This window comes from Callionymus lyra, chromosome 17 (genome assembly GCF_982586985.1).
Source record: "Callionymus lyra chromosome 17, fCalLyr1.hap1.1, whole genome shotgun sequence".
NCBI lineage: Eukaryota > Metazoa > Chordata > Actinopteri > Syngnathiformes > Callionymidae > Callionymus > Callionymus lyra.
In genome coordinates this window covers 23,143,825-23,171,124 of record NC_141834.1, presented here as the reverse complement: position 1 = coordinate 23,171,124, position 27,300 = coordinate 23,143,825, and the positions used below count along the sequence as shown (strand labels likewise).

At 42.6% G+C, this 27,300-nt stretch overlaps 1 protein-coding gene across 1 annotated transcript in view; it reads left to right on the top strand.

Annotated features, from left to right (window-relative positions):
- The window catches only part of LOC148063047 (CUB and sushi domain-containing protein 3-like), a 414,667-nt gene that overhangs the window by 370,216 nt on the left and 17,151 nt on the right, over positions 1-27,300 (top strand). The window contains exons 61-65 of the mRNA XM_087812099.1: positions 5,606-5,779; positions 10,943-11,016; positions 11,285-11,396; positions 25,072-25,251; positions 26,514-26,579. Of these exons, the coding sequence (XP_087668225.1) occupies positions 5,606-5,779; positions 10,943-11,016; positions 11,285-11,396; positions 25,072-25,251; positions 26,514-26,579 (606 nt within the window). The remainder of the gene's footprint in view (positions 1-5,605; positions 5,780-10,942; positions 11,017-11,284; positions 11,397-25,071; positions 25,252-26,513; positions 26,580-27,300) is intronic.

The following is a 27,300-nucleotide window of genomic DNA, read 5'->3' as shown; positions in this document are numbered from 1 at the left end:
ACTCATGGATCTGACTGTGACTCATGGATCTGACTGTGACTCATGGATCTGACTGTGACTCATGGATCTGACTGTGACTCATGGATCTGACTGACTCATGGATCTGACTGTGACTCATGGATCTGACTTTGACTCATGGATCTGACTGTGACTCATGGATCTGACTGTCACTCATGGATCTGACTTTGATCTGACTGTGACTCATGGATCTGACTTTGACTCATGGATCTGACTGTGACTCATGGATCTGACTGTGACTCATGGATCTGACTTTGACTTATGGATCTGACTGTGATTCATGGATGTGACTTTGACTCATGGATCTGACTGTGACTCATGGATCTGACTGTGACTCATGGATGTGACTTTGACTCATGGATCTGACTGTGTTTCATGGATCTGACTGTGACTCATGGATCTGAATGTGACTCATGGATCTGACTGACTCATGGATCTGACTGTGATTCATGGATCTGACTGTGACTCATGGATCTGACTGTCACTCATGGATCTGACTGTGTTTCATGGATCTGACTGTGATTCATGGATCTGACTGTGACTCATGGATCTGACTGTGACTCATGGATCTGACTGTGTCTCATGGATCTGACTGTGACTCATGGATCTGACTGTGACTCATGGATCTGACTGTGACTCATGGATCTGACTTTGACTCATGGATCTGACTGTGACTCATGGATCTGACTGTGACTCATGGATCTGACTGACTCATGGATCTGACTGTGACTCATGGATCTGACTGACTCATGGATCTGACTGTGACTCATGGATCTGACTGTGACTTATGGATCTGACTGACTCATGGATCTGACTGTGACTCATGGATCTGACTGTGACTCATGGATCTGACTTTGACTCATGGATCTGACTGTGACTCATGGATCTGACTGTCACTCATGGATCTGACTTTGATCTGACTGTGACTCATGGATCTGACTGTGACTCATGGATCTGACTTTGATTCATGGATCTGACTGTGATTCATGGATCTGACTGTGACTCATGGATCTGACTGTGACTCATGGATCTGACTGTGACTCATGGATCTGACTGTGACTCATGGATCTGACTGTGACTCATGGATCTGACTGTGACTCATGGATCTGACTTTGATTCATGGATCTGACTGTGATTCATGGATCTGACTGTGACTCATGGATCTGACTGTGACTCATGGATCTGACTGTGACTCATGGATCTGACTGTGACTCATGGATCTGACTTTGATTCATGGATCTGACTGTGACTCATGGATCTGACTGTGACTCATGGATCTGACTGACTCATGGATCTGACTGTGACTCATGGATCTGACTGTGACTCATGGATCTGACTTTGACTCATGGATCTGACTGTGATTCATGGATCTGACTGTGACTCATGGATCTGACTGACTCATGAATCTGACTGTGACTCATGGATCTGACTGTGACTCATGGATCTGACTGTGACTCATGGATCTGACTTTGATTCATGGATCTGACTGTGACTCATGGATCTGACTGTGACTCATGGATCTGACTGTGACTCATGGATCTGACTGTGACTCATGGATCTGACTGTGACTCATGGATCTGACTGACTCATGGATCTGACTGTGACTCATGGATCTGACTTTGACTCATGGATCTGACTGTGACTCATGGATCTGACTGTCACTCATGGATCTGACTTTGATCTGACTGTGACTCATGGATCTGACTTTGACTCATGGATCTGACTGTGACTCATGGATCTGACTGTGACTCATGGATCTGACTTTGATTCATGGATCTGACTGTGACTCATGGATCTGACTGTGATTCATGGATGTGACTGTGACTCATGGATGTGACTTTGACTCATGGATCTGACTGTGACTCATGGATCTGACTGTGACTCATGGATGTGACTTTGACTCATGGATCTGACTGTGTTTCATGGATCTGACTGTGACTCATGGATCTGAATGTGACTCATGGATCTGACTGACTCATGGATCTGACTGTGATTCATGGATCTGACTGTGACTCATGGATCTGACTGTGTTTCATGGATCTGACTGTGACTCATGGATCTGACTGTGACTCATGGATCTGACTGTGATTCATGGATCTGACTGTGACTCATGGATCTGACTGTGACTCATGGATCTGACTGTGTCTCATGGATCTGACTGTGACTCATGGATCTGACTGTGACTCATGGATCTGACTGTGACTCATGGATCTGACTTTGACTCATGGATCTGACTGTGACTCATGGATCTGACTGTGACTCATGGATCTGACTGACTCATGGATCTGACTGTGACTCATGGATCTGACTGACTCATGGATCTGACTGTGACTCATGGATCTGACTGTGACTTATGGATCTGACTGACTCATGGATCTGACTGTGACTCATGGATCTGACTGTGACTTATGGATCTGACTGACTCATGGATCTGACTGTGACTCATGGATCTCCGTCCATGAAATACTTCCAGCCGTCAAGAACGTGTCGTCATAGAAACCAAACCTTCCGAGTCTCATCTTCTGTCAAAAACTAATATCTCTGCAAATGTAATCAAAAAGATCCGAAAAGATTGAAGTTTTGTTTTAAAACCTTTATTTTAATATGAAACGACAATTTAACTCGTTTCCATCCAGAACATGAATAATTCTTCCATGAGCTTCATATATAAAACGTCTTATTCATGTAATACATAGATATTTGATGTATTAATATGTTATGATGTCATTATATTTTAATTATATTTGAATATAATGACAACTGATCACAGTAACACAAAACAACACAATCAATGAAAATATCAAGAGCAACAAAATAACAAAAAGAGTTAAATATTTATGAAGAAAAAATAAAATGTTTTATTTTAATTCTGTTAAAACTCCATCTATGATTACAGTGGAAAATAAAATTGTTTTAAAACAACAATAACAACCAATAAACTGTTGGAGAAATTGTTTATTCATTCATTTATGTTACACTGTAAAGTAACATTTTTAACTTAACGCTATACTTGCTAGCTTAGCTCGTGGCTAACGATACTAACTATGGAGGAGAATCTTAATTCTCTGACTGACTCATGGATCTCACTATGACTCTGACAAATGGATCTGACTCTGACTCTAAACTATAGATGTAATTAATCATGTTTTACTGTAATGTAAAGTAACATTTTAATGTAACGCTAAACTAGCTAGCTTAGCTCATGGCTAACGATGCTAACTACAGGTAAGAATCTTCATTCTATGACTTTGACTCATGAATCTGACTCTGACTCTCATTCTGACTCCAAATGATTAATGTATATATTCATTTATGTTTTACTGTAACATTAAGTAACATTTTTAACTTAACGCTACACTAGCTAGCTTAGCTCGTGGCTAACGATGCTAACTACAGATGAGAATCTTACATTTCTGACTGACTCATGGATCTCACTATGACTCTGACTAATGGATCTGACTCTAAATTATAGATGTATTTATTTATGTGTTACTGTAATGAAAAGTAACATTTTAATTTAACGCTATACTAGCTAGCTTAGCTCATGGCTAACGATGCTAACTACAGGTGAGAATCTTAATTTTCTGACACTGACTCGTGGATCTCACTATGACTCTGACTCTGACTCTCATTCTGACTCAAAAATATAAATGTATTTATCAATTTATGTGTTACTGTAACGTAAAGTAACATTTTTAACTTAATGCTATACTTGCTAGCTAAGCTTGTGGCTAACGATGCTAACTACAGATGAGAATCTTAATTTTCTGACACTGACTCGTGGATCTCACTATGACTCTGACTCTGATTCTGACTCTAAAATATAAATGCATTTATTAATTTATGTGTTACTGTAACGTAAAGTAACATTTTTAACTTCACGCTACACTAGCTAGCTTAGCTCGTGGCTAACGATGCTAACTACAGATCTTCATTTTGATCATTCCAATAAATACAAACATTATTTGTTCTTTAAATGAACTAAATTAATGTTGATTTGATTGTATTTATTCCTGTTGTTTGACAATATCTTCTTAATGTGAATGTTTTTCCAACGTCAGTCGTTTTTTACTCCCATGTTGGATTTAAAAACGATGTTTCATCGCCCCGTGTAGAGATGGATAGAACTCTGTTGAGTGCTGACGTCTGGTTCTGATCCGAGCTCGTCTGGACCCGTGTGAGCAGCAGCGACCAGGACCTCCAGGACAAGATGGAGAAACGGTGTCTGAGATAGTGGAGGCAGTAATGGCTTCTCTCAGACGAGGCTGGATTCTAATCGTCTTCTGTCAGGAGTTCCAGAGAAAGTTATCTGCGTCCACAGACCTCCTCGCCGAGGCACCTGTGGCGGCGCCGGCGCTGCAGGACCGACCCGGGTTTTTATCCAATAGGACGGCGGGACAAGTGGTTCGGCTCCTCGCCGGGAAACGCTTGTTCCGCTCGATTTGATTAGACGTCGCGGAGAAGAAAATTGAGGAAAATTGAAGAAGCTGCGCCGCGAACGAGCCTCGTCGAGGCCGAGTCCAATTAAAGCGTCACTGATGAGCAGCAATGAAGCTGCGACCTTGAGGAGCTGCTCCACGACCTCGCAAACATGCTGCTGTAGAGATGATGGAAGCTGCGCGACCTTCACGGCCGCGTCCGGCGACCTTCGTTTACCATATTTGGACGACAGCGGCGTCAGAATCTTTAATGGATTTTACATTTCAAATGATTTTTTTAATGTTTCTAACATGTTGTTTTATACGTGAAGATAATTACATCAATTCAAAAATATATATTTTTAAATTCAATATTAGACCCGTCACATGATCGACTACCTGTCACTTGATTGGCTGAAGTATTGATCCAGTAGCTCTGAGCTCTGTTGGTTTGTCTGGAGACTCTGTTATAACAACATATATATTGAATTTAAAAGATCAATTGAAAAGACTGACTTTAGAAAATGATTTCTTTAAATGATCTGACATAGATCTTGAAACACTATGAATAAAAAATATTGATTTAAAAAATGTTTTTAAGTTTATAACAAATAATAGAAAAATAAAATGTGAAGTAAAATGACAGTGAAAACATTTAAACATCCAAAAAAAATGAAATAACAAAATAAAGATCACATTTGAAGAGAAAAAAATGAGTGAAAACCCAAAACATTGAAACAAACAGCTTGACAAAAAAACACATTGAAATCAAACAAAAATCCACAGACATTGACTCAGTTCAATCAAATTCAACTGCCATCTGAGCTCACAACGTATTGAGGAGTATCTTCCCCTCCTTTAACATAGACGAGGTCGGCGTTTGACTCTTCTTGACTTCCTGTAGTCTCAGTTCTCCTCAGTTGTTGATCGTGTTCGTGAAGTTTCCTCCAGACAGTGGAAGACGGTGTTGTTTGACTGCAGCAGGTTCTTCCCACACATGATTATTTCTGAATTAGAAGCGGCGCCGCCAGGATTAGTGGCTGCAGTGATGCTCATGTGTCGCGACAGCAAAGAAATGAATCTCTAGATGGCGCCGGTCGAGGGTTAAATCATCATCTCACGCTCGGCCTTCAGCTCCGACGATAAACCTTCTCCTCTCTGACCCTCAGCAAAGTTCTGTGGCGACCCTGGAACACCCGCCAGAGGAAGAAGAGAAGGTCGTAGTTTCATCTTCAAGTCCGAGGTGACGTTTGCCTGCACGACGCCTCACGTGTTGGTGGGATCGACCTCACGCTTGTGCCAGGAGGACGGGACCTGGAGCGGATCTCAACCGCGCTGTATCGGTGAGTGTTGACCATGAAACATTATCTTCAGAGTCCACTAGATGGTAGTGACGTGTTGATGAAGCTTCATGAAACAGTGTCATTATCTTCAGAGTCCACTAGATGGTAGTGATGTGTCAATGAAGCTTCATGAAACAGTGTCATTATCTTCAGAGTCCACTAGATGGTAGTGATGTGTTGATGAAGCTTCTTGAAACAGTGTCATTATCTTCAGAGTCCACTAGATGGTAGTGATGTGTTGATGAAGCTTCATGAAACAGTGTCATTATCTTCAGAGTCCACTAGATGGTAGTGATGTGTTGATGAAGCTTCATGAAACAGTGTCATTATCTTCAGAGTCCACTAGATGGTAGTGATGTGTCGATGAAGATTCATGAAACAGTGTAATTATCTTTCGAGTCAACTAGATGGTAGTGATGTGTCAATGAAGCTTCATGAAACAGTGTCATTATCTTCAGAGTCCACTAGATGGTAGAGATGTGTCGATGAAGCTTCATGAAACAGTGTCATTATCTTCAGAGTCCACTAGATGGTAGTGATGTGTCAATGAAGCTTCATGAAACAGTGTCATTATCTTCAGAGTCCACTAGATGGTAGTGATGTGTTGATGAAGCTTCTTGAAACAGTGTCATTATCTTCAGAGTCCACTAGATGGTATTGATGTGTCGATGAAGCTTCATGAAACAGTGTCATTATCTTCAGAGTCCACTAGATGGTAGTGATGTGTCAATGAAGCTTCATGAAACAGTGTCATTATCTTCAGAGTCCACTAGATGGTAGTGATGTGTTGATGAAGCTTCTTGAAACAGTGTCATTATCTTCAGAGTCCACTAGATGGTAGTGATGTGTTGATGAAGCTTCATGAAACAGTGTCATTATCTTCAGAGTCCACTAGATGGTAGTGATGTGTTGATGAAGCTTCATGAAACAGTGTCATTATCTTCAGAGTCCACTAGATGGTAGTGATGTGTCGATGAAGATTCATGAAACAGTGTAATTATCTTTCGAGTCAACTAGATGGTAGTGATGTGTCAATGAAGCTTCATGAAACAGTGTCATTATCTTCAGAGTCCACTAGATGGTAGTTATGCGTCGATGAAGCTTCATGAAACAGTGTCATTATCTTCAGAGTCCACTAGATGGTAGTGATGTGTTGATGAAGCTTCATGAAACAGTGTCATTATCTTCAGAGTCCACTAGATGGTAGTGATGTGTTGATGAAGCTTCTTGAAACAGTGTCATTATCTTCAGAGTCCACTAGATGGTAGTGATGTGTTGATGAAGCTTCTTGAAACAGTGTCATTATCTTCAGAGTCCACTAGATGGTAGTGATGTGTTGATGAAGCTTCATGAAACAGTGTCATTATCTTCAGAGTCCACTAGATGGTAGTGATGTGTTGATGAAGCTTCATGAAACAGTGTCATTATCTTCAGAGTCCACTAGATGGTAGTGATGTGTCAATGAAGCTTCATGAAACAGTGTCATTATCTTCAGAGTCCACTAGATGGTAGTGATGTGTTGATGAAGCTTCTTGAAACAGTGTCATTATCTTCAGAGTCCACTAGATGGTAGTGATGTGTTGATGAAGCTTCATGAAACAGTGTCATTATCTTCAGAGTCCACTAGATGGTAGTGATGTGTTGATGAAGCTTCATGAAACAGTGTCATTATCTTCAGAGTCCACTAGATGGTAGTGATGTGTCGATGAAGATTCATGAAACAGTGTAATTATCTTTCGAGTCAACTAGATGGTAGTGATGTGTCAATGAAGCTTCATGAAACAGTGTCATTATCTTCAGAGTCCACTAGATGGTAGAGATGTGTCGATGAAGCTTCATGAAACAGTGTCATTATCTTCAGAGTCCACTAGATGGTAGTGATGTGTCAATGAAGCTTCATGAAACAGTGTCATTATCTTCAGAGTCCACTAGATGGTAGTGATGTGTTGATGAAGCTTCTTGAAACAGTGTCATTATCTTCAGAGTCCACTAGATGGTATTGATGTGTCGATGAAGCTTCATGAAACAGTGTCATTATCTTCAGAGTCCACTAGATGGTAGTGATGTGTCAATGAAGCTTCATGAAACAGTGTCATTATCTTCAGAGTCCACTAGATGGTAGTGATGTGTTGATGAAGCTTCTTGAAACAGTGTCATTATCTTCAGAGTCCACTAGATGGTAGTGATGTGTTGATGAAGCTTCATGAAACAGTGTCATTATCTTCAGAGTCCACTAGATGGTAGTGATGTGTTGATGAAGCTTCATGAAACAGTGTCATTATCTTCAGAGTCCACTAGATGGTAGTGATGTGTCGATGAAGATTCATGAAACAGTGTAATTATCTTTCGAGTCAACTAGATGGTAGTGATGTGTCAATGAAGCTTCATGAAACAGTGTCATTATCTTCAGAGTCCACTAGATGGTAGAGATGTGTCGATGAAGCTTCATGAAACATTATCTTCAGAGTCCACTAGATGGTAGTTATGCGTCGATGAAGCTTCATGAAACAGTGTCATTATCTTCAGAGTCCACTAGATGGTAGTGATGTGTTGATGAAGCTTCATGAAACAGTGTCATTATCTTCAGAGTCCACTAGATGGTAGTGATGTGTTGATGAAGCTTCATGAAACAGTGTCATTATCTTCTGAGTCCACTAGATGGTAGTGATGTTTCGATGAAGCTTCATGAAACAGTGTCACTATCTTCAGAGTCCACTAGATGGTAGTGATGTGTTGATGAAGCTTCATGAAACAGTGTCATTATCTTCAGAGTCCACTAGATGGTAGTGATGTGTTGATGAAGCTTCATGAAACAGTGTCATTATCTTCTGAGTCCACTAGATGGTAGTGATGTTTCGATGAAGCTTCATGAAACAGTGTCACTATCTTCAGAGTCCACTAGATGGTAGTGATGTGTTGATGAAGCTTCATGAAACAGTGTCATTAGCCAACAACACAACAACTTTGAGAAGCTATTTTATCACAACTTCAATTCATTTTTCAAACATAGAGCTCCACCTACTGAGCTATTTTATATGACACTGTGTCATGAAGCTTCAAACACTAGTTTAAAAAAAACTAGCTCAAATTAAACAACTTTCATGTGTTCATCAATGTTTTAAGGTTGCTATTTTAATTATATTTTACTTCTTCTTTTTTTTGCCACTGTGCTCAAGGTTCTTATCCTCATTATCAGTTCACGGTTTCTTCTACATATTATGGGATTCATGTGTAACGTGAACCTCTGTTTCTTGATATGAAGTCAAACATGTTAATAACACACATCAAGCGTGTTAGTGTCCGTCGAGCGTCGACAGACTCATAGAACGCATCAGATGTTTCCACATGTAACACGAACACGTGTATTAGATGAAAACAGCTGCTGCACTGAAACACTTGTTTATCTTCATCGTTTCTGTTCAACTGATCAAAGTTGAAGAGAATCTTTCTTTAATCCGAGGTAAGTTCAGGTGTGTTGGACGCAGCAGAACCGCTTTAATATTTCAACTGGACCATAAACACGAGTCTCACCAGGTTCTGCTCCAAACATCCACAAGAGTTAGTGGCGTGAGGCTGGAAGGTTGCCAGTTCAATTCCCAGCACCAGCAGGTCCAGCAGAGGCTGGTGTGCCATTAAGTCCAGGCTGATTTATGCACTGTAGCTCCTCCAATCTCAGGGTTGTTCTTTCTTCCTGTGGCGGCGTTTCATCTTGACAACGACCTCCGATGGTAGTTCAGATGTTTCCCGTGATTAATAACTCGTGGACTCGTGTGAAGCTGCGACTGTTCAGCAGCTGGCGTTTGAGCGAGATTACAGTCGTGCGCCGCGAGCTAACAGTGTTGTCAGGAGACGGAAGCCAGTGAAGAGAAAGATCTTCAGAGACATGATAACAATAAAGATAACAAATAAAATCATTTATATGAAAGTAATGATGAGAATCTCAACTCGACTCCACAACATTTCTTATTATTCACTTTTATTTCAAATTATTTGTTTTCTGTAAAACGACTGAACAAGAGTAGAAAATAAAAATCATTTTATTTTGTGAAACTTATTGTTTTTAACCAAATGTATTTGTATTTATCTATTTTGTTTTTATTATTAACATCAATGTTATTATTAGTCTTATGTTACCATTAACATTGTTGTTGTTTCTATTGTTTGTCTATGAATCACATTGTTGTTGTTACTATTGTCACTATTTGTGTTATTGTTAATGTTGTTATTATTATTGTTGTTGTTGTTATTGTTGTCGTTAAGGTTGTCATTATTTGTGTTGTTGTTAATGTTGTCATTCGTTATGTTGTTGTTACTGTTATTGTTGTTAATGTTGTTATTGTTGTTATTGTTAATGTTGTTATTATTATTGTTATTGTTGTTATTGTTGTCGTTAAGGTTGTCATTATTTGTGTTGTTGTTAATGTTGTCATTCGTTATGTTGTTGTTACTGTTATTGTTGTTAATGTTGTTATTGTTGTTGTTGTTAATGTTGTTATTATTATTGTTGTTGTTGTTAATGTTGTTGTTATTATTGTTGTTGTTGTTAATGTTGTTGTTATTATTGTTGTTGTGGTTAATGTTGTTGTTATTGTTGTCATTAAGGTTGTCATTATTTGTGTTGCTGTTAATGTTGTCATTCGTTATGTTTTTGTTACTGTTATTGTTGTTGTTGTTAATGTTGTTATTATTGTTGTTGTTATTGTTGTCATTAAGGTTGTCATTATTTGTGTTGTTGTTAATGTTGTCATTCGTTATGTTGTTGTTACTGTTATTATTGTTGTTGTTAATGTTTATTGTTGTTGTTAATGTTGTTATTGTTGTTGTTGTTAAGGTTGTCATTATTTGTGTTTTTGTTAATGTAGTCAGTATTTGTGTTGTTGTTACTTTTATTATTGTTGTTGTTAAGGTTGTCATTATTTGTGTTGTTGTTACTGTTATTATTTTTGTTGTTAAGGTTGTCATTATTTGTGTTGTTGTTACTGTTATTATTGTTGTTGTTAAGGTTGTCATTATTGTGAAGTGAAGGTTGTAATTGTTATATTTTTAATATTTATAATATTTAATTAACTTGTTTGTGTGTGTGCGTGCATGCGTGCGTGCATGTGTGTGTATGTGTGTGTGTGTGTGCAGATGAAGTCGTTAATGTTTTGATTCTGGTTTCAGAGCCGACCAGAACCACGTGTGAGAATCCAGGGACGCCTGAGAACGGCTTCATGAATTACACGACAGGGTTCAAGGTAAGAAACGTTCACCGAACATATCATCGTCAAGGATGAGGTTTAGATGAAGTCAGCCGTGACCTTGGCTGACCTTCCACTGGTGCGTGGAGTCGAGTCAAAGGGAACAAGAGACTGAGAATCCAAGTTTGTCCGAGAGATGATGGTACCTGATGTTACAGTGTTTTCACTCTTTAAATCTTTAAATCTTCAAATCTTCAAATCATCACATGATTGTGTGGACTTTAAGTGATCCCGGGTCCGGTGTGGACTCTCTCTCTGGTACCAGGTGGGCAGCCGCGTGGACTTCCTGTGCCAGCAGGGACACATCATCCAGGGCTCCACGACCCGGGTCTGCCTGCCAGACCTCACCTGGACCGGATCGCAGCCCACTTGCATCCGTGAGTTCTTGTCTCGTGTCTCACGCCTTCTCTCTGGACTTGTTGTGTGTAGATGTGTGCACTCAGTCAATGGTTGTGTAACTTCTTCTCTAACGTTCTTATCACTGTCGTTTCACTGCCGTCGTCCAATAGAGACTCAAATATAAAAATCTCTCTTTCGTTCCAACATTCAAACGTCCTCATCTTGAGACTCGAACCAGTCGTGATGCAGAACTAGTTCTGGGTCGTTAGACTTTAGTTCATCCATGATGGTGATGATGATGATGATGGTGATGATGATGATGATGATGATGATGATGATGATGGTGATGATGATGATGATGATGATGATGATGATGGTGATGATGGTGATGATGATGATGATGAAGAAGATGATGAAGATGATGATGATGATGAAGAAGATGAAGAAGATGATGATGATGATGATGATGGTGATGATGGTGATGATGATGATGATGAAGAAGATGATGAAGATGATGATGATGATGAAGAAGATGAAGAAGATGAAGAAGATGATGATGATGATGATGATGATGGTGATGATGGTGATGATGATGATGATGATGATGGTGATGATGATGATGGTGATGATGATGATGATGATAGTGATGATGATGGTGATGATGATGGTGATGGTGATGATGATGATGGTGATGATGATGATGATGATGGTGATGATGATGATGGTGATGGTGATGATGATGATGGTGATCAGTGGCGTCACAATGTTGAATTCATTCAAGGTTATTAATGTTGAATATTTCATTGAAATGTAGGTTTTAATTCAATAATGAACAACAATTAAATTATTTCTTCTTCAAAAGGTTGAATTTATTTTTGATTGAATAGTTTAATTCAATAATTTATATTTTGAAAGGATTTATTTTATTGTTTCTCATGAAGATTTAAAAAACACATAGTTTTTTATATTCTTGTTCCAATAAATAAAAAATAAAATGTTTAAAGTCAATATATTCTTCTTTCGTCCATTAAATTCAATATAAAAATGTTAGTATATCAGACCAAACTAAACGAGTACCGATCAAAACCCAGGCGCAGAGTAATTTGCATAGACTTTGATTAATTCAGTGGTGCAGGCAGAGGCGAGTCAGACAGTCCAGGAAACAGCTACAAAAGGCAAAAGCAGGGGAAAAGCAAACTCGGTGTTGAGGTCGATAATCACAACCGGCAGGAATGGAGTCTTGGTCGGGACAAAGGTAAGGAGACAGGGTAGGAAGCAGGAATACTCAACGGCAGGATACAGGTACTGGAAAACGGTGATGACAAGACAAGGACGTGACAGAGAGTGGGGGCTTAAGAACACAGGGGAGCAATCAGCAGCAGCTGGGGGCGGGACTAACAAGACACACCTGGGAACAATTACTACTCAGACAGGTGAGACTAGCACAGACACAGAAGGGAGCGGATTTCACAATAAAACCGGAAACACAAGGAGGGACATGTCGACTCATGAAAAATATCAACAATATTAAATAGTCTTTTATATCAACATTTTTATATTGAATTTAAAAAATACTGAAATTTAGAAAAATAATATTGGAATTACTGGAATTATAATATTAAACTCTATGTATTAAAAAAAAAAGCAATAATTTTGTATACAAGTATTCAATGATTTAAATATAAATAATTAAAAACTAGAGTCCGGGCCTCTCTGCCGAGGCTGCTGCCCCCTCGATGCTAGAGAAGATCTCTGAAGCTCCACGAGCTCCTTCATCTCTGCCGAGGCTGCTGCCCCCTCGATACTGGAGAAGATCTCTGAAGCTCCTTCATCTCTGCCGAGGCTGCTGCCTCCTGGATGCTAGAGAAGATCTCTGAAGCTCCTTCATCTCTGCCGAGGCTGCTGCCCCCTCGATACTGGAGAAGATCTCTGAAGCTCCTTCATCTCTGCCGAGGCTGCTGCCTCCTGGATGCTAGAGAAGATCTCTGAAGCTCCTTCATCTCTGCCGAGGCTGCTGCCCCCTCGATGCTAGAGAAGATCTCTGAAGCTCCAAGAGCTCCTTCATCTCTGCCGAGGCTGCTGCCTCCTGGATGCTAGAGAAGATCTCTGAAGCTCCTTCGTCTCTGCCGAGGCTGCTGCCCCCTCGATATTGGAGAAGATCTCTGAAGCTCCTTCATCTCTGCCGAGGCTGCTGCCTCCTCGATGCTGGAGAAGATCTCTGAAGCTCCTTCATCTGCCGGGGCTGCTGCCCCCTCGATGCTAGAGAAGATCTCTGAAGCTCCTTCGTCTCTGACGAGGCTGCTGCCCCCTCGATGCAGGAGAAGATCTCTGAAGCTCCTTCATCTGCTGAGGCTGCTGCCCCCTCGATGCTAGAGAAGATCTCTGAAGCTCCTTCATCTGCCGAGGCTGCTGCCCCCTCGATGCTAGAGAAGATCTCTGAAGCTCCTTCATCTGCCGAGGCTGCTGCCCCCTCGATGCTAGAGAAGATCTCTGAAGCTCCTTCATCTGCCAAGGCTGCTGCCCCCTCGATGCTAGAGAAGATCTTTGAAGCTCCTTCATCTGCTGAGGCTGCTGCCCCCTCGATGCTAGAGAAGATCTCTGAAGCTCCTTCATCTGCCGAGGCTGCTGCCTCCTGGATGCTAGAGAAGATCTCTGAAGCTCCTTTGTCTCTGCTGAGGCTGCTGCCCCCTCGATGCTAGAGAAGATCTCTGAAGCTCCTTCGTCTCTGCTGAGGCTGCTGCCCCCTCGATGCAGGAAAAGATCTCTGAAGCTCCTTCATCTCTGCCGAGGCTGCTGCCTCCTGGATGCTAGAGAAGATCTCTGAAGCTCCAAGAGCTCCTTCATCTCTGCCGAGGCTGCTGCCTCCTGGATGCTAGAGAAGATCTCTGAAGCTCCTTCGTCTCTGCCGAGGCTGCTGCCCCCTCGATATTGGAGAAGATCTCTGAAGCTCCTTCATCTCTGCCGAGGCTGCTGCCCCCTCGATGCTGGAGAAGATCTCTGAAGCTCCTTCATCTGCCGGGGCTGCTGCCCCCTCGATGCTAGAGAAGATCTCTGAAGCTCCTTCGTCTCTGCCGAGGCTGCTGCCCCCTCGATGCTGGAGAAGATCTCTGAAGCTCCTTCATCTGCCGGGGCTGCTGCCCCCTCGATGCTAGAGAAGATCTCTGAAGCTCCTTCGTCTCTGCCGAGGCTGCTGCCCCCTCGATGCAGGAGAAGATCTCTGAAGCTCCTTCATCTGCCGAGGCTGCTGCCCCCTCGATGCTAGAGAAGATCTCTGAAGCTCCTTCATCTGCTGAGGCTGCTGCCCCCTCGATGCTAGAGAAGATCTCTGAAGCTCCTTCATCTCTGCCGAGGCTGCTGCCCCCTCGATGCTAGAGAAGATCTCTGAAGCTCCTTCATCTGCTGAGGCTGCTGCCCCCTCGATGCTAGAGAAGATCTCTGAAGCTCCTTCATCTGCCGAGGCTGCTGCCTCCTGGATGCTAGAGAAGATCTCTGAAGCTCCTTCGTCTCTGCTGAGGCTGCTGCCCCCTCGATGCTAGAGAAGATCTCTGAAGCTCCTTCATCTGCCGAGGCTGCTGCCCCCTCGATGCTAGAGAAGATCTCTGAAGCTCCTTCATCTGCCGAGGCTGCTGCCCCCTCGATGCTAGAGAAGATCTCTGAAGCTCCTTCATCTGCTGAGGCTGCTGCCCCCTCGATGCTAGAGAAGATCTCTGAAGCTCCTTCATCTGCCGAGGCTGCTGCCTCCTGGATGCTAGAGAAGATCTCTGAAGCTCCTTCGTCTCTGCTGAGGCTGCTGCCCCCTCGATGCTAGAGAAGATCTCTGAAGCTCCTTCGTCTCTGCTGAGGCTGCTGCCCCCTCGATGCAGGAAAAGATCTCTGAAGCTTCTTCATCTGCCGAGGCTGCTGCCCCCTCGATGCTAGAGAAGATCTCTGAAGCTCCTTCATCTGCTGAGGCTGCTGCCCCCTCGATGCTAGAGAAGATCTCTGAAGCTCCTTCATCTGCCGAGGCTGCTGCCTCCTGGATGCTAGAGAAGATCTCTGAAGCTCCTTTGTCTCTGCTGAGGCTGCTGCCCCCTCGATGCTAGAGAAGATCTCTGAAACTCCTTCATCTGCCGAGGCTGCTGCCTCCTGGATGCTAGAGAAGATCTCTGAAGCTCCTTCATCTCTGCCGAGGCTGCTGCCCCCTCGATGCAGGAGAAGATCTCTGAAGCTCCTTCATCTGCCGAGGCTGCTGCCTCCTGGATGCTAGAGAAGATCTCTGAAGCTCCTTCGTCTCTGCTGAGGCTGCTGCCCCCTCGATGCTAGAGAAGATCTCTGAAGCTCCTTCATCTGCCGAGGCTGCTGCCCCCTCGATGCTAGAGAAGATCTCTGAAGCTCCTTCATCTGCCGAGGCTGCTGCCCCCTCGATGCTAGAGAAGATCTCTGAAGCTCCTTCATCTGCTGAGGCTGCTGCCCCCTCGATGCTAGAGAAGATCTCTGAAGCTCCTTCATCTGCCGAGGCTGCTGCCTCCTGGATGCTAGAGAAGATCTCTGAAGCTCCTTCGTCTCTGCTGAGGCTGCTGCCCCCTCGATGCTAGAGAAGATCTCTGAAGCTCCTTCGTCTCTGCTGAGGCTGCTGCCCCCTCGATGCAGGAAAAGATCTCTGAAGCTTCTTCATCTGCCGAGGCTGCTGCCCCCTCGATGCTAGAGAAGATCTCTGAAGCTCCTTCATCTGCTGAGGCTGCTGCCCCCTCGATGCTAGAGAAGATCTCTGAAGCTCCTTCATCTGCCGAGGCTGCTGCCTCCTGGATGCTAGAGAAGATCTCTGAAGCTCCTTTGTCTCTGCTGAGGCTGCTGCCCCCTCGATGCTAGAGAAGATCTCTGAAACTCCTTCATCTGCCGAGGCTGCTGCCTCCTGGATGCTAGAGAAGATCTCTGAAGCTCCTTCATCTCTGCCGAGGCTGCTGCCCCCTCGATGCAGGAGAAGATCTCTGAAGCTCCTTCATCTGCCGAGGCTGCTGCCCCCTCGATGCAGGAGAAGATCTCTGAAGCTCCTTCATCTGCCGAGGCTGCTGCCCCCTCGATGCTAGAGAAGATCTCTGAAGCTCCTTCATCTGCTGAGGCTGCACTGATGCTTCTCTGGCTTCACTCCATCAACGATGTTTCCAGAGTTGAATTGATTCCTGGCGGTCGTGAGCTCAGACAAAGAAAAGGTGGAATGAAGGAAGTTAATGTGGAGTTAATGGCTGCGTGTCAGAGGCTGCAGGTGTAATCGCTGCCGACCCGTTATTGAGCAAGACACTCGCTGTGCAGTCGCTGCTGCTTCATCCTTCCTGGTTTGTTCTGGACAGTGTTGTGGACGATGAAAGCCGCTCCTGTGATTGTAGCCGTAAATGGATTTGGAAGGAGGAGTGACAACCCTTCGCTGTGGGCGCAGGAGCTGAAAGGATTATCAGGACTGTTAGTGAAATGGATTCCGCGGCCGGCATGACAAGTCAAGCAGGACTTTTGTCTGAACGATGCTCGTCACCTTGACTTTGAGGAAGTTTCTCCTGCTTTTTCTGCTTTTCTTTTATCCTGGTGTTCTTTTGTCGTGACTCTATTGTGTCATCAGTGTGTGTGTTGTTGTTGTGATGTGTGACTCTATTGTGTCATCAGTGTGTGTGTTGTTGTGATGTGTGACTCTATTGTGTCATCAGTGTGTGTGTTGTTGTGATGTGTGACTCTATTGTGTCATCAGTGTGTGTGTTGTTGTGATGTGTGACTCTATTGTATCATCAGTGTGTGTGTTGTTGTGATGTGTGACTCTATTGTATCATCAGTGTGTGCGTTGTTGTGATGTGTGACTCTATTGTGTCATCAGTGTGTGTGTTGTTGTGATGTGTGACTCTATTGTATCATCATTGTGTGTGTTGTTATGATGTGTGACTCTATTGTGTCATCAGTGTGTGTGTTGTTGTGATGTGTGACTCTATTGTATCATCAGTGTGTGTGTTGTTGTTGTGATGTGTGACTCTATTGTATCATCAGTGTGGGTGTTTGTTGTGATGTGTGACTCTATTGTATCATCAGTGTGTGTGTTGTTATGATGTGTGACTCTATTGTGTCATCAGTGTGTGTGTTGTTGTGATGTGTGACTCTATTGTGTCATCAGTGTGTGTGTTGTTGTGATGTGTGACTCTATAGTGTCATCAGTGTGTGTGTTGTTGTGATGTGTGACTCTATTGTATCATCAGTGTGTGTGTTGTTGTGATGTGTGACTCTATTGTATCATCAGTGTGTGTGTTGTTGTGATGTGTGACTCTATTGTGTCATCAGTGTGTGTGTTGTTGTGATGTGTGACTCTATTGTGTCATCAGTGTGTGTGTTGTTGTGATGTGTGACTCTATTGTGTCATCAGTGTGTGTGTTGTTGTGATGTGTGACTCTATTGTATCATCAGTATGTGTGTGTGTGTTGTGATGTGTGACTTTATTTTGTCATCAGTGTGTGTGTTGTTGTGATGTGTGACTCTATTGTGTCATCAGTGTGTGTGTTTGTTGTTGTGATGTGTGACTCTATTGTGTCATCAGTGTGTGTGTTGTTGTGATGTGTGACTCTATTGTGTCATCAGTGTGTGTGTTGTTGTGATGTGTGACTCTATTGTGTCATCAGTGTGTGTGTTTGTTGTTGTGATGTGTGACTCTATTGTATCATCAGTGTGTGTGTTGTTGTGATGTGTGACTCTTTTGTATCATCGGTGTGTGTGTTGTTGTGATGTGTGACTCTATAGTATCATCAGTGTGAGTTTGTTGTTGTGATGTGTGAATCTATTGTATCATAAGTGTGTGTGTTGTTATGATGTGTGACTCTATTGTATCATCAGTGTGTGTGTGTTGTTGTGATGTGTGACTCTATTGTATCATCAGTGTGTGTTTGTGTTGTTGTGATGTGTGACTCTATTGTATCATCAGTGTGTGTGTTTGTGTTGTTGTGATGTGTGACTCTATTGTGTCATCAGACATCAGGGTTTTTCACTAGTTGATGTTTAATGACACCAGAGTTGATACTAGTTGATGTTTAATGACACCAGAGTTGATACTAGTTGATGTTTAATGACACCAGAGTTGATACTAGTTGATGTTTAATGACACCAGAGTTGATACTAGTTGATGTTTAATGACACCAGAGTTGATACTAGTTGATGTTTAATGACACCAGAGTTGATACTAGTTGATGTTTAATGACACCAGAGTTGATACTAGTTGATGTTTAATGACACCAGAGTTGATACTAGTTGATGTTTAATGACACCAGAGTTGATACTAGTTGATGTTTAATGACACCAGAGTTGATACTAGTTGATGTTTAATGACACCAGAGTTGATACTAGTTGATGTTTAATGACACCAGAGTTGATACTAGTTGATGTTTAATGACACCAGAGTTGATACTAGTTGATGTTTAATGACACCAGAGTTGATACTAGTTGATGTTTAATGACACCAGAGTCGATACTAGTTGATGTTTAATGACACCAGAGTTGATACTAGTTGATGTTTAATGACACCAGAGTTGATACTAGTTGATGTTTAATGACACCAGAGTTGATACTAGTTTATGTTTAATGACACCAGAGTTGATACTAGTTGATGTTTAATGACACCAGAGTTGATACTAGTTGATGTTTAATGACACCAGAGTTGATACTAGTTGATGTTTAATGACACCAGAGTCGATACTAGTTGATGTTTATTGAAACCAGAGTTGATACTAGTTGATGTTTAATGACACCAGAGTTGATACTAGTTGATGTTTAATGACACCAGAGTTGATACTAGTTGATGTTTAATGACACCAGAGTTGATACTAGTTGATGTTTAATGACACCAGAGTTGATACTAGTTGATGTTTAATGACACCAGAGTTGATACTAGTTGATGTTTAATGACACCAGAGTTGATACTAGTTGATTTTTAATGACACCAGAGTTGATACTAGTTGATGTTTAATGACACCAGAGTTGATACTAGTTGATGTTTAATGACACCAGAGTCGATACTAGTTGATGTTTATTGAAACCAGAGTTGATACTAGTTGATGTTTAATGACACCAGAGTTGATACTAGTTGATGTTTAATGACACCAGAGTTGATACTAGTTGATGTTTAATGACACCAGAGTTGATACTAGTTGATGTTTAATGACACCAGAGTTGATACTAGTTGATGTTTAATGACACCAGAGTTGATACTAGTTGATGTTTAATGACACCAGAGTTGATACTAGTTGATTTTTAATGACACCAGAGTTGATACTAGTTGATGTTTAATGACACCAGAGTTGATACTAGTTGATGTTTAAAGACTTTCACTGAAATAAAATGGTTGTTTAAGGGTTGATAGATTTGATCGCTAGCGGCTCGACAACTCTGCACCGTTGTTGGTCTGTGTGTGAAATGTGTGTTTACTGAGCCAACGACAAGTTTATTGTGTGAGAACAAGGCCAATAAATCCAGTGTTTTATCAAGTCAATCAACATAAACTCCATGGGGGAGGTCTGCCCTCTCTAAGTGCTCGTCTACTTTTACGCGATCTTCCTTTACGAGTGTCATGAAACGCAACAGTGTGTCTGGACTCACACCAACAGTGTTTGTGCGTCACTCGTGCTGCCTGGAGAATAGTGTTGATTTGTATTTGATCCGTTGTGTCGCGGCAGCAACGTCCAAGTGAAGGTTGACTTTTAATTGATAACATGAGTTGATAACAAACGAAAGTTAAATAAATCCGAGAACGTGAGTGAAGGAGTTCGAACCCTCGACCTTCTCCATCATCTCGGATCACAAACGTTCATCTTCCCTGAAGAGTCGCGAACAAACATGTGATTCCTTCTCGCTCGGACCCGAGCCTCCTTCTCCAGAGCTCTCTGGCCGACTCTGTCCTGTGGCGCCGCTCGGCTCGGAACTGGGTCAGTCTGGAGTCGAATGTTCTGAGGAAACACCTGGACCTGATGTTCAACAGCGTGTTCCTCCATCATCATCATCATCATCTGATCCTGCACATGTTTCTGTCTCTGACTCAACATCTCACGTCTTCGGCGCCAGACAATGTTCTCGTCGTTCTCGCCGTCCTTCAATCGCCGCGGCGCCGCTAACGTCGTTAAGACGGCGTGAAGGAGTCGTTTGTGCTTCGGTCGACATCTGGAGGCTCTTACATGGCGAGGCGAGAACATTACATCAGTCTCTCCACGACGCTGCTAATGCCTGCAGCCGCGACGCGTTCGTGCAGCAGGTGATGTTTCCTCGTCTGTCGACGTCGGGAAATATTTACGCAGGAAAACAAGAAGTATGCAAATGAGCAGCGATAACTTCCTCTGCTTTTAAGTGTTTCTCGCCAACTAACGGTGACCTCGGACGACCTCGAGCGATTAAAGCGAGGAGGATGAATTATTCAGAGTCTGGGGTGCAGTTGTTTGAACACACCTTTCAAGGATTCAAACATCTTGTGGAGAAAACAAACTGATGGTAAATCACTGAGGCCTCATTAAAAACGTCTCATCTTTGCAATTCATCTCCGCGCGTGAAGATCCTGTGAGTAGAATCAGCGTTTTTACTGCAGTTTTGTGCGAATATTGAGGATTTGTCTCAGTTTAATTTGAAGCTTGTGGAACGCTTTAAAATGTGCGACGAGTGAAAAATCACTTTTTTAACATCAGGTTTTTAACATTTCTGTGAGTTTTTGACTGAAAAACAACAGTTTGAATTGAAGAATAAGACGAAAACAAAACATAGTTTAATATTTAAAGAATGTAAGAACTCTAGAGTGATTCCTAAAGATTATCTGACATATTTAAAATACAACATTCAAAGATTTTTCTTATTTTATTATCTGCCAGTTGACAAGTCAGTGATGTTTTGCTGTGTTAGGTTTTGAAACAATCCTGAACTAAAACTAAAAACCTTTATTATGATTATTTAAAAAAAAGTGATGTTGCACAACTAGCCTCTAAAATTCACTTCCCAGCTGTTTTCTCTTCGTCTCACTCCCTCTCAGTGAACTCCAATTTGGATCTCGTGGTTGATATGAATCATCAACGTTCATATCTAATCTTCATATCTCACCTCTAAGAAGAAGGTTTTAAACAGTTTTGTGGGAATATTGAAGATTTTATCATTGAATCTTATCACGATAAACAAGATTTTGACATTTTCAAATTCAGACTTTAAGCATTTCTGTGAGTTTTTGACTGAAAAGTAACAATTTCAATTGAAAAATAAGAAAAAATTCAAAAAGTTTCATATTTATAACAACTCAAGAAAGATGAAATGATGAATTTATATTATTATTACATTGAAAACACCAAAATGTCACTTTAAGACTTTTAGACATGTCAGTGTTTTAGTTGTTGTTGTAGGACTTTAAATATAAATTACTTACTTGCATTAACCATAAAAATGTGATGTTACACAACTATTCTTCTCAACTCTGTAAACATATGCAACTGTTTTAACCGTCACTTACTTACTTTTATTTCTGTCTCACTCCCTCTCAGTGAACTCGTATTTGAAGCTTTTAGTCAATATTTACCATCCAATTGTATTTTTCGCGGAGCGATCGTACGGAGATGCTCGCGTGACCCTTGACGTGCTGCTGCTCTGTGTTTGGACGGTTCCAGACGACCTTCAACTTTAACCTTGGATGAGGTGATTTGAAACGTCAAATCTTCTCGACTGAGGCAGGATCTCATCAAAAGGCTGAAGATAGTGAGCAGCTCGTCTGCAGGAAGAGACTCAGAGTAGAACTTCGGCTCCTCCAAGAGTAGCAAGTGGACACTCTGAGGAAGGAGGAAGGAAGGCTGAGGAAGATCTGAAGAATCGTCCTCCGTGTTCCCCTAGAAAAGTGGTTCTTCTCTGAAAGGCTCTTCTACAGCTGCCAGACAACCTTAGCTTAGCAGTGGAAGACGGACGGACGGATGTTCCTCCAGCACGATGTTCCTCCAGCACGATGTTCCTCCAGCAGGATGTTCCTCCAGCAGGATGTTCCTCCAGCAGGATGTTCCTCCAGCAGATGTTCCTCTAGCACGATGTTCCTCCAGTAGGATGTTCCTCCAGAACGATGTTCCTCCAGCAGATGTTCCTCCAGCAGGATGTTCCTCCAGCACGATGTTCATCCAGCAGGATGTTCCTCCAGCAGGATGTTCCTCCAGTAGGATGTTCCTACAGCACGATGTTCATCCAGCAGGATGTTCCTCCAGCAGATGTTCCTCCAGCACGATGTTCCTCCAGCAGATGTTCCTCTAGCAGGATGTTCCTCCAGCAGGATGTTCCTCCAGAAGGATGTTCCTCTAGTAGGATTTTCCTACAGCACGATGTTCCTCCAGCAGGATGTTCCTCCAGTAGGATGTTCCTACAGCACGATGTTCCTCCAGTAGGATGTTCCTCCAGAAGGATGTTCCTCCAGCAGATGTTCCTCTAGCACAATGTTCCTCCAGCACGATGTTCCTCCAGCACGATGTTCCTCCAGCAGATGTTCCTCCAGCAGGATGTTCCTCCAGCAGGATGTTCCTCCAGCACGATGTTCCTCCAGCAGGATGTTCCTCCAGCAGGATGTTCCTCCAGAAGGATGTTCCTCTAGTAGGATTTTCCTACATCACGATGTTCCTCCAGCACGATGTTCCTACAGCACGATGTTCCTCCAGCAGGATGTTCCTCCAGCAGGATGTTCCTCCAGCAGGATGTTCCTCCAGCACGATGTTCCTCCAGCAGATGTTCCTCTAGCAGGATGTTCCTCCAGCAGGATGTTCCTCCAGCAGGATGTTCCTCCAGCACGATGTTCCTCCAGCACGATGTTCCTCCAGCAGGATGTTCCTCCAGCAGGATGTTCATCCAGCAGGATGTTCCTCCAGCACGATGTTCCTCCAGCAGGATGTTCCTCCAGCACGATGTTCCTCCAGCAGGATGTTCCTCCAGCAGGATGTTCATCCAGCAGGATGTTCCTCCAGCATGATGTTCCTCCAGCACGATGTTCCTCCAGCAGGATGTTCCTCCAGCACGATGTTCCTCCAGCACGATGTTCCTCCAGCAGATGTTCCTCTAGCAGGATGTTCCTCCAGTAGGATGTTCCTCCAGCACGATGTTCCTCCAGCAGATGTTCCTCTAGCAGGATGTTCCTCCAGCAGGATGTTCCTCCAGAAGGATGTTCCTCTAGTAGGATTTTCCTACAGCACGATGTTCCTCCAGCAGGATGTTCCTCCAGTAGGATGTTCCTCCAGAAGGATGTTCCTCCAGCAGATGTTCCTCTAGCACAATGTTCCTCCAGCACGATGTTCCTCCAGCACGATGTTCCTCCAGCAGGATGTTCCTCCAGTAGGATGTTCCTACAGCACGATGTTCCTCCAGCATGATGTTCCTCCAGCAGATGTTCCTCCAGCACGATGTTCCTCCAGTCCCTGAGAGGATATACGAGTATTTAATGGGCCGAACTCCTTACGCTTTGACTGAAAGGTTCCTTTACTTTACGAACTTACGAGGCAAACCTGTGTCTTCTGGTGAAGATGTAAACCTTAAAACGACCTTCACGACGACATGTTTGATGCAGGAGATCATACATGAATAAACCACGGTTCGGTTTGTCGTCACCTGACACGTCTCTCCCGCCGTCGGACAAACTCGTCCACGCTCTCGTTAAAGTGGTTCACGTGGAGCGACCCGAGGACGTTTGTTCGTGGTATCGACCTCTGAGCTGCAGCCATGTGACAGAGTCTGGGCCGGAGGCTCCAGTGACCAGTCGCTGACCTCTGGCTCGTCTCTTCGTCCTGGACGGGTCTAATATTGTCAGAGCGAACCAGGGTCGACTCACACGAGCGCTTTTTGTTGTCGTTTTTTTCTGCTTATTGTAGTTTAACAACACAAATGGATAAACACTTAAATGGTTTCTATTTACCGGGAACAGAAATGCTAAAAAAAAAACAAGTAAATAAAAAAAATGACTTTTATGAATCTGGATGTGAAATTATGAATAAAAAGAAGTAAATGTTGTAAAATGTGTTGATTTATGTTAGAAAATACAAGGCTGACTGCGTTTTTGAGTCACTGGCTAAAGAAAGGAGTAAAAAGATTGTTATAAATATGTAAAATAGTTTAAAGATTAAATCATCTGACCTCTCTTCTTTTAAACATCACTCAGTCATTTGACAAAGTGTTTTTCTTCATTTAAATATCAATTGAAACCGAACAAAAAAAAAAGGATTTTTCATTCACGCTGGAAAAAACAACCTCCATTTGAATCAAATCAATTCTTTTATGAATCTACAACAATTTGATTTGCCATCAATGTGTTCTGACTCTGCGTTCCACCTCTGAGGGCATTTTGAAAATCACCAATTCCATTATTTCCCTGGCAGGTATTTTTCGTTGTCACTGTGCGAACATCACTCTGCTGGAAAAAAAACATTTCCCAATGTTTACATTAGCAAGATTCCCCCTCAGACTCTCTTCCGAAAACAAACGTCCTTGAAAGCAGCTGTTGCTTCAGGAAATAAAAAACACACACTGCATAGAAATGTTGTTATAGTGCCCCCGGTGGCAGTGAGTTTCTCCAACTGACCTTAGATCATCAGCAGGATAGTTGATGATGCCATGGATTTTGTTTCTATCCTACAGGTGCTCATGTTTATTTCAGCCTTTTCCCCCATTTACTCCTGGCACCCCCTGTGAGCCTGCAGTAATGTGTGAACTAATGTGCCGTCTGCCTGGTTCCAGCTCACTCCTGCAAGCAGCCGAGGACGCCGGCCAACTCCGATGTTGTGGGAATGGACCTCCCCTCGTACGGGTACACCTTGGTGTACACCTGTCAGCCCGGGTACTTCCTCGCGGGAGGGTCGGAGCACCGGGTGTGCCGCTCTGACGGCAGCTGGACCGGCAAAGTGCCGGTGTGCCGAGGTACGTGTGACGTAACGGAGAGTTTTATCTGCTGAGATTATCCTGAGAACATTCCTGGAGGTTGAGGTTGTGGAGTAGATCTAAGTACGAGAGAGTTTTAAGAAACGTCGGTGTCGCTTACGTACCTTCTAGACCACATGCTTTGACACATGATTGTTGCCCCAAGTGAGCTTCGAGCCAACAAGTGTTTTCCACCTCAGGCATAAATCCAATATTAACATTTTTATTCTAACGCGAGTGTAATTTCTTGCCGCACTTGTATTTCAAAACAACACGAGATCCTCAAAGTGATATGAGAAATGTGTTTTTTCGTAACAGACCTTTTATCATTTATCGTCTCTTAAAAGAAACGAAGATGCAACCAATTATTGTAGCTAAGCTAAGCTGGACGTGTGTAATTGTGTTCTTTCTCTTTATTTCTCTTGTTCTTATTTTATTTTTATTTAAAAAAAATATATATATATTAAAAAATTGCTGTATGTATTGGAAAAAAAACAATTTCCCTGAGGAGACCTCCTGAGGGATCAATAAAGTTTTACCTTACCTTACCTTACCTTACCTTACCTTACCTTACCTTACATTTCCTTTGCTTTTTATTATAATTTTACCAGGAAGAGAAGAAAATGTTAAACAGTTTGAATTTGGCTGCTTGAGAACTTGGCTCCTGCAATGGTTTAGTGATGTCTGTGGTGTCATTTAAAGTAACAGTATTTTTGTAATAGCCAATAAACAATATGTTAATACTTTAGGAGGAAATAGAGACAATATGTTGTTCTTTTTAAAATGTTCAAAAGTGTAACTGTGTCAATGTTTCTCTCAGTGGTTTCCTAGAGTGACCCGATCGTGGAGTTTATTCTCCATCAAAGTCTGCTTCTGTCCGGGGAGAGATCTTATGAAATCATTCGCTCTGAATGTGACAGCAGACTATGGCCTGAGAGTTTGAAGGAATGTTGATTTAGCTCATGTTTCCTTCTGGACTCCACGTCGTCGCCACATAATTGGTGTCCCGTGTGAGGCTGGAGACGCTGATCAGCATCGCTGCGTAATCTTCACCGGGTCTCGCAGTGAACATCGCTGACAAGGCGTATTAAATCGTAACTAATCTAAGAGAATCTTCGTGCTGCGTTTAAACATTTGGTGAAACTTCCGTCAGAGAGTGAGAGCGGCGGCGAGAGGATGACGTCGTCGGTCACACAGTGTCGTGAACTGTAAATATTGATGCTCTGTCTGTCGCTGACGTAAATATTCATGTCCATCTGCAGTTGGATCCAAATCACAAGAGAAGATCATCAAACCATTACTGGGGACCCCGAGCCCTAAAATGCACGGTGAGTACTGAGGTCAGCTCAGTGTTTATCCTGTGGATGGATGTGGTCGAGCGACATCCATACGTCACTTCCAGGTGTCTTTTAAAACGACTGATCAGAGGAAGAAATCAGAGTTTTCAGCTCTGAGTCAGATGTTTTTAAGAAGTCGTTACAAGACGAGCTACTGTGGTGAAATGCTTCGTTTAAGACACAAAATAATTATCTAAAATAGTTCCTGCTAGATGTGTTATGTTATCAAGATTATAAACCTCGTTACTTAAACATAACAGACGATAACGGATGATTTATGAGGCGTAACTTGGAGGCGGGGGTCTCGGCGACGGGTCCGACTCGCTGGTGTTGATGATGCTTCGCTCGGTAAATATTGACTCGCGTTAATGGAACCAATAAGATCGACCGGTCGGGGATTTGCGGCTCCGTCGCCTAATCTGAACTCTGGCGTTTCCCTCATCAAATTTTCACTGGTGCAGCAGCTCAGCTCGTCCCGGGAGAGCGACACGGAAATAAGGTCAGCGGCTCTTAAGTACGTAAGTGATATTTGTAGAACGCTTCTGTAGACCAGGGTCACAAAGTGCTTAAACAATACTCAATAAAATATATACTTATAAGGTCAGTAGATCATCAAACACAGATGTTTCTTGAAGGAGTCAGTAGATCATCAAACACAGATGTTTCTTGAAGGAGTCAGTAGATCATCAAACACAGAGATGTTTCTTGAAGG